Genomic DNA, 11813 nt, shown 5'->3' with positions numbered 1-11813 from the left:
AGCTACAAAATGCATTTCCGCTATGTTCTGTTGGTGGGCGGAGTCTACCAAATAGGGCACATGTTTCTTGGGAAGGACCCGGCCTCATTTCCGCTCCTCTCTATCTCTGCTTTCTCTGTTTACTGAAATGCTTCTCTCATTTTTCTTTCCCAACTACAAGTCCACCACCTCTCTGAAGCCTTTTCCATTCTCTATAATCAGAAATAAACACTGAAATTATATACTGTGCTTGTGTTTGTTTCATAGACTTATTCTGTCAGTAGTCTAGTTCATTATCAGCTGTTTTATTTGCAATGCCTTGAAAGCAGGGACTAGATTTATGCGTCTTTATTTCTTCTAATATCATAAACGTATATGAGACTTCCTGACAGTGAACAGATTACTCTACTTCCTCTTTGTGACATTAACTCTTAAAGTAGCCTAGACATTTTGAAGAGAGACTTATTTCATACTGCAACAAAAGGTTGTCAAGAGTAAAGACATTTTTGTTTGGTTTTAGAATGAAAAGAACTTCCCAAACATAAAATGAGATGAACAAGACACTATGTTGAAAACGTTTCCTAAATATAACCTTTTAGATAATCTATTACAAGATGTAATTACCCTTAAAATATTTTTGGAATGTCTAATTATGCTTAATATTTTAAACTAACTTTATCTTAGTTTTTTGTTTTCTAGTTACTTTGCTAAATTTGTATGGACATATGGGCAGAAAACAATTATTAAAAATAAAATATAAATATAGCCAATAAACTTAACAGTAATACTTTATCTTAATAGACCACAGTAATTCCTACAACTATTTGACTATCTTTTACTTTGGAAGTGTTTTCAAACAGCAATCCAGACAGACTTCATTTGCCCTCAGAACATAGTTAAGACACTAGAAAGGCTTCAAATAAGTTTTTCAAGCTTTTTTTCTTTTTAAAAATGCTACAGATGATGACTTTTTGTTTTATTTGAGAAATCTATGTGGTATTTTTATCAGTTTTCTCTAAAATGTTGTTTGCGTTTTTCATATAATCTTCAAGTCCTTTCTCTGTCAAAACTATGGCTTCTGTGGAATTGTTGTGATACACATATCACATCTTCTTGCGGCACTGTGTGGTACTTTAGCTAATGTGGTGATGTGCACATTAGGACCATAACCCATATCTGATTGTACTTCTTCACTATGTTATACTAGGGAATAGAACTGAACCTCTTAGTCCTCTAACGACCTGAAAGTTTTCATTGTTCAGAGGAAGGGTTTTTAAACATTAGCACAGGATATGGCCTCAGGGTCGTACACAGAATGTCTGATGTGCTGGTGCCTGAGCCATGTGCATTTCTAGCAGCGCTCAGGTGTGGCTACACCTTTAAAACCATTGGGCAGAGAGAAAGAGTCTTGGTTCCAGAGTACATTCTAATTGAATTTTTCCTAATTAAACCATCAAAAAAATGATTAACTCTGCTAGTTGGCTAAGAAATAGTTTTAAAAGTGACATTGTCCAAAAAGAAATGTACTCTTTACCAGATTCATGTAACTGTAACCACTATGTATATCACCTTTATAAAAACAATTGTTTGAGTTGCCACAACACAGGCTTCTATGCCAGTGTTAATATCTGTGATACCAGGTATTTAGCCAAATATTTTGGGAGGACCACAGTGTAGTTAATAGACTTTGATCCCGATCTTCAGGACCTGCCTCAGTCAGTTTGGACCACTCCAATGAGACACTGAATAGCTCAAAGAATAGGAATTTATTCCTCACAGTTTTATTGACTGGGAAATACAACACCAAGGAGCCAGCAGATTCAGTGTCTGCTGAGAACACTCCTTCTTTTGGTTAGATTGCTGTCTTCTCATTGTATCCCCACAGGGTGAAGGAAGACTGCATCTCTCTTGTGTCTTTTCTCATAATGACACAAATCTCAACTACTGGGGGCCACACCGATGTGTTAACTTCTGTCCACTACCTCCAAATTCTATGATTTTGGAAATTTAAGCTTCATCATATGTATGATTTTGGAGGGATGAAAACATTTAGTCTATAGTCCTCTTAGGACAGGGAGCAACAGAAATGTATGTATGCATCTGTACACTATCATACATTAGAGCTGTAAATTAGAAATATACTATTATAAGAGTGGTAACAGCTAGTGATGAGTTATTGTTGTGGGGGATCTAAAAAGCCTTCTTACAGGAAAGGGGAAAGGTTTTTGCTTTTGGATTCTGACCTTGTAAAGAAGTAAAAAATTATAAGTACAGATTCTCTGTTTAACACTAAATAAATAGATACCTCCCTTTTCTGTGGCATGGGCAGCCATCTTGCTGAGGTTTTATTATCATGAAGAAAGCTTTTAATTAGTCTACTGAATGAAATTCAACTGTACAGACTCCAGTTATTTACATATAATGCTAAATATTACATATTAAATGTCATTGGGAGTTTCAGTATTTTTCATATTAATGATATGATTTGTTTGTGGAAATAATTTAATTTGGGGAAGAATTTTTTCTAAAAACGTTCTAGAAACATTTTTCAATGACTCAGAAATTAGGAAAACTCAAGAAACAACTTAAAAAGTCAGGATTGGCAATCTGACTCAAGTGGTAAACACTTGCCTAACAAGCTCAAGGCCCCGAGTTCAAGACAAGGGTGCGGGCACACGCGCGCACGCACACACACACAATTACGCCATGTAAGAAAGCATAAATTAATTATTTAATTATTAATTATTTAAAACAGTTTATAGCCAGCACAATGGTCCTACTACTCAGGACTATCTATGTTAATAAAATCTTACCTGTTCATTCAAATAAACATGAGAAACAAATGAAGTATTATTTTTATGGAGTTTAAACCTAGTGGGGAGACACTAAGTAAGTAGATATATTCATAAGTATATGATTACAAATTTTGTTAACTTTTATGGGGAAACCAAAATTGTAGTGTTATGAATGAGAAGACCAGTGGGGGGAAGAGAACTGAGTTTCCACTAAAGGAATGCCAAGGCAAGCAATACAATAGAAGTGAATTCTTGAGCTAGAAAAATGGTGATCTGGGAAATGAAAGGGACCTTGTGACCAAGCATGGTTATCTTGAGATGGTGTGGTGGGTAGTGGGAGGAGAGGTGAGCAGGGGCTGGTCCACCTACTGTGTGGGAGTGATTGTTATTTGCATTGTGCCAACAATCTTTTAAGCATTTTTTCAGTTCCAGTTTCTTTTTATGGGTTTATGTAATGTACACTAGCATTCCCTACTTGCTCAAAAAATAGCAAGTACAGCTTAACAAAGGGAGACTTGTTGCTATAAATGAAAATTTCACATTTCGTGGTCACACATAGATAATGTTGTTATATAATGCGACGTGAAAGGTTATTTAACTTATTCCCAGGTGGAAAAGCTTTTTTCTCTTTGTATGTTTTAGAAAATAAAAGTTACTAAAATATTCTCAAAAGTACACTTCTCAAAACGAAAAGTCCTATTGATATCTAAATAAAATACTAGTTTAGCCAAAATGTGTAATTTAAGCATTGCATAGATTTTGGAGTCAGAGCTGGATCCAAATTTAGGTTTGGGGGGGGGCGTTGGATGACATCTAAACTCTGTGAGTCTTGTTTCCTGACTTGTGAATGCAGTTAATGATATTGTGAAGGTACCAAATGAAGCAATGTATATGTCACAGCTAGGAACCATTTCAAAGCAAACCATTAAGTCAGTAATTAAAGTTTTACGTCATTTTTGGTGGTGTAAGACCAAGGCAAGGAGAGTGAGGAAAAGAGAGGGTACACCTAAATGGGAACAGGCTATCAGGCAGTGATTTGATAGATGAGTTTACTGGAGAGCATTTTTGTCAATATATTTATGGAAAAGCAGGACAAGGGTAGAGGAAGTTGGGCTTTATCAGTGACTCCACTCAATCTCAAGAAGCTCAGAGATTGGAATGGCCCTCGAGAGTCATCCCAGGTGAAGCCAAAGGATCTAGCTATGTGTCCCCCTTCAAACTCCCAGTCATGAGATGCAGCCTGAGGGAAGAGGTAACACAACCTGGGCAGGATGGCTGATTTTCCCATGTGAGACCTAGCTTTGAGTCTCAGACAGCTTCCAACACTACTGGTAGCTACAAATTTTTTCCCCCTAGGTTTGCAAGGTGAAACCACTCCTCAGAGTAAGTACTTTGTGAAGGACAGAGAAAAATGAAATTCATTTGCATGTTTTTTTCCTGCTTCTCCTTTCTCACTAACCAAGGTTTTGTATTGTGCCCAATGTCTTTTAGGAAACTAGATGCCATACTCTGCCACAAAGTCTACATTCATCAGATTATCAGCAATAGAGCTAGGAAAAGCATGAAAGATTTGTAGTAGCCTAATTCTTAGCTTATGGTAAATGTTTATAAACTGTTAGAGCCTAGGTAGCTCTTTACTGTTTAACCAATTACTACTTTGAGTATTTGCATAGCTTAGCCATTTGATCCTCACAGTAGCTTGAGGAAGAAGATAGTATGTGAATAATTTTGCATGTAATAATTTTGCAGAAATAAGTATATGTCACACCTAGGTTAAACAGTTAGTAAATAGCACAGCAAAGCATTTATAACCAGGTATCTTTTAAGGAGCCATTATATTGCTTCCCAGTAGGTACTATTATTTTTATTAGTGCTACTATCCTTAGACTATAAAGATATATTATTACCACAATAAATGTTATTAATAAAATATATTTTAAAATAGATAATATTGGTGAAAATTACAGTGGTGATTGCTCTATAATTTTAAACTGATGTCACAAAATATTTTTGTGGGGGTAACCAAATTCTTTTTTTATTATTATCATTAGGTAGTTGTACAAAGCAGTTGCAATTAACAAAGCAGCTTATAACTACAATAGAGAATGAAAATGATGTAGAAAGTCTTGGGATTTTCACATAATAGACCTCAGGATCATAATATAAATGAAGAGGGTTAATGGGAAGTGGACATGACCACAGTACATTATACACATGCATGGAAATATCACGATGAAACCTATGCAAAATGTCCAAGAAAGATAAAAGGGAATATGCCTGGCTAAATCAATAGAAATTATCACCTGCATGTTCCTTATGTTGAAATGACTACAGCCTGTCTGGTGCTAGAAAATCTGAAAGTCTAGAGATTTTTAATTCTATTCTGTCATTCAGTGATTTGTTACCTGGGACAGGTCACACACACACACACACACACACACACACACACACACACACACACACACACACACACACACACACACACAAACACACACACAAAGATTATTGGTAAGTTCACTTGTTATTCTACGTTATGTTAAAAGGAAATAAGAGGAATTATTGAAGATGTTTATTTTTACTTTAATATCAAAAGTAAAGATTAAAATTAACAGTGGAGTCACTTTTTAACATAACCTGTGATTGATTGTATTTTTCCTGGTAAAATTTCCCATTTGTTCATATGTAACTGCCTTGAAAGCTGTACCTTACAAACAAAGAAAGGTCACCAATTCCTCTAACTCCTGGTTCTTTGTCAAAAATGGACACAGTTAATGAGGTTTGTTTGGTAGGGAACAAATTCTCAGACACAGATAGAGATCCTTTCAATGGAAACAAATTTGTTTGGCTTTACCGGGTTACTTAGCGATTAATAATAGCCTTGAGATGCAGGTCAAAAAGGTCATGGCACCAGCTTGCCAACACAATCTAAATGTACAGTTAGCTGAGCTCTAGGTGTTCAGAAGCCCCCAAATACTATGCATAAAGTAAATCAGGCTATTTTCGGGCTCCTTTTTTCATATTAATAAGCAATTTTCAAGAGAAGGGTGGCAAAATGGGGGCCATGCCACTCCAAGTAATTCATTTATTTTGCAATTTAATCTTATGTTGAAAAAAAATTGCTGTGCTGCAATAGCATAACCTGGTGATTTTTAAACGTCAATGTGTTTCATAAGTAACCTTGTGGGAAGTACTGTATTAGTAGCCTCTACAGAAAATTACAAAAATATATATTTCTAGTTCTTGAACTGGAAACAAGAATCTATTTATTTTGGAATACTTTTTTCTACACTTCCCTGATACATCAGATGATTTACTAAATTTTTACTCATAGAAGAGATACTGAGTTATGTATCTAGTTTAAGAGTAACATAAAAATTTTAAATACACTTTTGACATGGATAGTTAAATTTGTCCTATGAAAATAAAGGATTAGTTAATTTTCCGTATTTGAGAATATAATCTGTTTTTTGCATCATTCATTTAAAATCCTATTTTGTTTACATTTTAGACACACATAAATGATAAAGAAATTGTCATTCTAGCAATGCAATTTGTCATACCTGAAAAAATGCTTCAACTTACTCATTTAATCTTTAATGCCAATTATCTGTGCAATTGGCACTATGGCAGCCTTTTAAATGTTGAATACTACATGATATCTTCTATTGGTCTTATTTTAACTGTTAAGTAAACTTGCAATCAATTACGCACATATACAGTATCTATACTTCAAGATTATCCTGTTAATAGATATACAAAATAAGGAGAGATTTATATGTATAAAACCAAAGTTTAAAGGAAATCCGTGGCTCAAGTGCTTCCTTGGGATATGTATTTCCAAATAGCTAAATCTTTAACTATAAAACTGCTAATGTAGCAAGTCACTTACTTTGCACTATTACTGAATTAATTTTAATGTATAGGCACTGGAGTTCTAAAAACTCAATCACTGCAAATCACTTAAATGCTTTCTGAAGATTGCAAAGTTTCACACAAAATATACCGGTAAGATAGATTGCACTGCTGATGATGGACGTGGTGGCGGCGGTTGCCCTCCCAAAACTTGATAATCATCAGAGACAGAATTAGAATTTCATCAGATAGTGTCAGAAATAACCGCAGATGATTTTGATGCAGGGAGGCCCTCGAGGAGTTTGCAGAGATGAAAGAACAAGAGGAGAGGAAGGCTGCCATCGAGAAGGAAGAGAAGAAGAGAAATTACCAAGCCCGAAAGATGCATTACCTCCTCAGCACAAAGCAGGTTGGTCTGCCTATTCCTGACAGCTCCCGGAAGCCACTTGGGCCCCTAGCCTGACAGAGATAAACTAGCAGCCCGAGTGAGACATGACTTGTTGCAAAGAGACCGCAAAGACACTACTTCAGTCCAATCGCCTGCTCCTGGGTAGGTGCATGGGTACCACGGCTGTGCGCACAGCAGCCGCTGCGAAGATGCTGGCAGAGAGGCCTAAGCCCGCAGTGAGGTGCACCACCGTGATGCCACAACACTGGGGACTCAACTCACTCTCTACGCTCATCCCCAAGGGCTTAGTGTTGTGTGGCGAGTGGATCATGCACAGCAAGTTAATAGTAAGCAGGGGCGGCTTTCATGTTTCCTCTGTTGAGTGAATGTTGAGATTGAAACCAGTCTTTTTCCCTGCTTCAAATTTTGATGGGAGTTTTCAGGTAAAGCTTGTAAAGAAATGGATTCTGCAATTACATGTTCATATAGAACGACAGATGTGAATCTGAAAGATTTAGATGTTTATTCTTTCATACCTGCTAAGGTGTCAATACCTCAGATTTCATCATGGTTGCTAAGAAAGCATCCACTCTAGACTGTTCTGCCCACAGAGAAATATGGTTAAAAATACTTGGAGTTAGGGGTTGATGTGTGTTTCGTTACTAGAGTTCTAACCAGAGCTAGCAATTCCAGACTTATATATATTTCTCATAAACCTCCAACTCCAGTGCCATAGTTCTAGCCAGAGTCATAAGGTCAGGTATCTTCAGGGCTGGGCTACTCCCAGTGAGTGCCAGAGTGACTCAAGACTAAATGCGTTCTTAGAGATATTCAAACACAGGAGTTCAGTAAGTAGAAACCTCCTGTTTGCTTGGAAAGTTCTTTTCCAGCACCTTGATCCACACTTGGTAGGCTAATGGTGGTAATGATTTTGATCCCTATCATTTAGTTACTTTCATCTAGCAAGAATGCTTTTGCGGCTGTCTTTACAGACACAAAGCTAGCAGACGTAGCTCTGGCACTCAAGCCAACTTTTTTTTTTTTTTTTTACTGAAATTGACAATAATTTGAAATTAATTTTAGTATTAAGAGGCAAGAAAAATCTTTTAATATGAGTTGCAATGTAGAATTTTACTTGTATAATTGATGAGCTCTGTTTTTATCTAGAATTCACATCAAGAATTCCTTTTTAGCAAAATTTTTTCTCTCTCCCAACCTATGATTAATTTCTATTTTGACAAAGTTAAGAAGACTATTAATGCTGTTAATTCTTTCAGGTCGATAATATATTCCTTAGGGTGCAGTTGTTAAATTTGATCGTGCCAAAACCTCTTGACACTTTTGACTGTTTCTTAATCTTAATTTTAGTTGTGCTATTTATACTTAGGCTAAGTAGTGAACTAGAGAAAGCAAGCAAGAAAGAAAATGTGCTGAAATCCTGTTAACTGGAGTTTGTTCATTCCACACAGAAATGAAAATAAAAATAAAAAAATAAAGGTCTGAGAATGTACATCATTTACCTAGCATGCCTAAAGCCCTGAATTTGATCCCTAGTACCAACAATGAAAATCCTTAATAATTTTATATATATATATATATATATATATATATATATATATATATATATATATATATAACAACAAGCAAATCAAACCTCTAAGTTTTGCTAGCAAAACTAATGTAATAGACATAGCCAGAGTCTATCACGGAGACTTTACATATATTATTTCTTTAACTATTTTGATTCCATTTTAATCTTAAAATTAAGCAACTGTTTAGGCAAATTTATGCATCAGAGCAGGAGAGTGTACTCCTAGCCTTCCAATGAGTTTTCAGATACTGCTACTTTTGAGTTTCCACATATTTGTGTTAACGAGCCCAATGAGTGCTGCTTCCATTTCCTCCATTGACGCTGACTTTCAGAAGTATGCAAACCTTGCTTTTGTGATCCCTCATCTCCAGAATTTGCTGTCATCCATTAAAATGATTAATGTTGAGGCAGTATAGTAAGACGAAAAGAAAATGGATGTTATAATCAGACTAGGCTGAATTTGTACCCCAGCTTTCCCACTTAGTGTAAGATTACTTTGAGTTTTCTGAGCCTCTGTTTCACTCTACATGTGAGACAATGAATCCTATGATAATGAAAATTATGAAGATTAAATTTAATATCTTTATATTGTGTCAGGCTCTTAGAAAGACATTCAGTAAATGACAGCAAGAACATTTAGCTAACTTACCAAGCAAAAGCTAATATTTTATACTTCTACTTTCTATTAATTTACAAGAACATTTAGTTAACTTGCCAAGCATAAGCTAATATTCTATATTTCTGCTTTCTATTAGTTTAACTTATTAGAAGCATTCATTTTCTCATTTCTCTTCTTTTCTTACTCTTAGTTATTAATGATAACTAATGATAACTAATGATGAGTTCATACCAGGGTCTATATATTAGTTCCCACCACCTCCAGGTCACACTGGCTTCATATAGGTCAGGGTATTACAGGTGAAAGTCTATCCAGTCACTTTTCCTTGGAGAATAGTAGCACAAAAACATAAGATTTTTAACTGGCCCTGATGAGTCAGTATACATTGTTGTAGTGAACTAATATTCAACCACAAATTACGTGTAGATATACAAGGACAACCCTGTGAATACAGGGAGAAAAGAGACACTTCCATTTTTTTGGCGATTAAATTTAGTAGTGAAATCATCCACTTTGCTCTGTCCATTTTGTTCAGATAATACTGGAAAATTCACATATTCTATAACTTACATTGCCAACAAATTTGCATTGTTTAGCTTTAAATCAGTATTTTTATTATGATATCGAATTTTAAAACTATTATGAGTCACAATGGCAAGCTATAACTATCTAAGCCAAAGTGGATATAGATCTTAATCTGTTGATTACTGCAGATAACATGCTCAAAATTTAGTATAAATATATGCAATGTGAGGCTTAGACACAGGCATATTCTGCCTACATTCAGCCTATGGTCAAGCAACTTTTTAAAATAAAAGAACTGCTAGCTTCCACTACAGCATATAGAAGCTATGTCAATGAAATTAACATTTATATTTATGATTTTACTGATATAATGCGCTACTTTGTTCTATTTAATAAAAAAAAAAACTTTAGTTTCCCTAAGCTAAGAGAGATTCAGGGAAAAAGAAACACACTTCATTTTCTTAGAGTGTCTTGGCTTTTGAGTAGACACTCAATTGAAGATATAATTTTTTTCTTAAGAAATTACTCAAGAAAAGTGTTCCTCTATACTGTTATTTAGATTAAGTTTGTTGCTTATTTTATGAACTTTGATTTCAAATTACATTAACATTGAATGCAGCAGTGGTATTCACTATGCTGAAAATGAACTATACAACTTGTGGTTTGATATGGAAGGGAAAAACTGGGAGCAATTGAGGGTAGGAGTAACATTGTCCAAAAAGAAATGTACTCATGGGCTGGGAAGGTGGCTCAGTGGTAGAGTGCTTGCCTTGCATGCATGAGGCCCTGGGTTCAATTCCTCAGCACCACATAAGCGGAAAAAGCTGGAAGTGGTGCTGTGGCTCAAGTGGTAGAGCACTAGCCTTGAGCTGAATTGCTGAGGGACAGTGCCCAGGCCCAGAGTTCAGGCACCATGACTGGCAAAAAAAAAAAAAAAAGAAATGTACTCATTACCTGACTTGTGTAACTGTAATCCCTCGGTACATAACCTTTATAATAACAAAAAATAAAAACACTGAAGTGTAAAATAAAAAATGATTTTTTAATGTGGTACTGAGGAATTGAACTCAGGACCTCACAGCATGTAGGCAACCAGTCTACCATTAAGCCACATCCTTAGCCAAAAAGTTATTGATTTTAAAAGACATATCTGTTTTAACTTTAACTTGTATCTGTAGGAGCTCTCAAAGACTAATAAATGTCTAAATGTAAATCTTATGAAAATTATGAGTCCAAAAAGTTTGATTGCCCTCCTTAAAAGAAAAAAAACTTTAGCATTTTTAGCAAATAAAATGTCATTTTATTGGAAGCTTCAACAATTTAGGAACTATATCATTACTATAGTTTGTAGAATATTAAATTTTACAGTAAAATTCTCCTTGCTTTTATGTAGCTTAACTTTAAGTAAGTAGAAATACAAAATTAATTTAGATAAACAATGCTTTTACAAAAGTAAAGAATTTTAGAATCCAATTTTTTGTTAAATTCAGAGATGGTTAATAAATGAGATTATGTATTATTACCTAATACGTAAATAATTTTTCAAAAATTATTCTTGTATGTTGATGTATGTTAATAGCAATTTTAAAGTCAGCATTAAGCCTATTTTAATACAAATCTAATGTATGTCTTAAAATAGTTTCAAAAACTATTACTGATTTTTATTGGTATTAATTATCTCATCTTTATTCAAGCAAATATGTTTGTGCTAATAGGAATTACACGAGTAAATAACTAATATTGCAATGAGTGAACTAATAGACCCCTCAGGGTTTTATTAATTAAAAAGTTCAAGTCGTATTAAAGCACCTTTTGTATATGTTTATTTCAATCAGAAAGCTCAACCTGGTAACTTATTTGCATAAATAATCAATCACCATTTGCTAGTAGTAATAAGGTTAATTTGTTGCCACAGACATAATAAGATTAGTCAATTATATTTCCAAGAAAATACTGCTTGTTATGCACTCCATCAACCTGTAGAACAGGATTGGGTTTAGCACCCTTATTAAAAGAACACGTAAGAAAAAATCTTTGTCCCTGTAAAAGTTTTTTGAAAGGAAA

At 34.7% G+C, this 11813-nt stretch overlaps 1 protein-coding gene across 1 annotated transcript in view; it reads left to right on the top strand.

Moving 5' to 3' along the window:
* The window catches only part of Spata17 (spermatogenesis associated 17), a 138036-nt gene that overhangs the window by 51877 nt on the left and 74346 nt on the right, over positions 1 to 11813 (top strand). The window contains exon 6 of the mRNA XM_070041483.1: positions 6912 to 7035. Within this exon, the coding sequence (XP_069897584.1) occupies positions 6912 to 7035 (124 nt within the window). The remainder of the gene's footprint in view (positions 1 to 6911; positions 7036 to 11813) is intronic.

The sequence above is a fragment of the Dipodomys merriami genome, unplaced genomic scaffold, assembly GCF_024711535.1.
Source record: "Dipodomys merriami isolate MVZ:Mamm:240054 unplaced genomic scaffold, mDipMer1.0.p SCAF_31, whole genome shotgun sequence".
Lineage (NCBI taxonomy): Eukaryota > Metazoa > Chordata > Mammalia > Rodentia > Heteromyidae > Dipodomys > Dipodomys merriami.
This window is presented reverse-complemented; position numbering and strand designations above follow the sequence as displayed.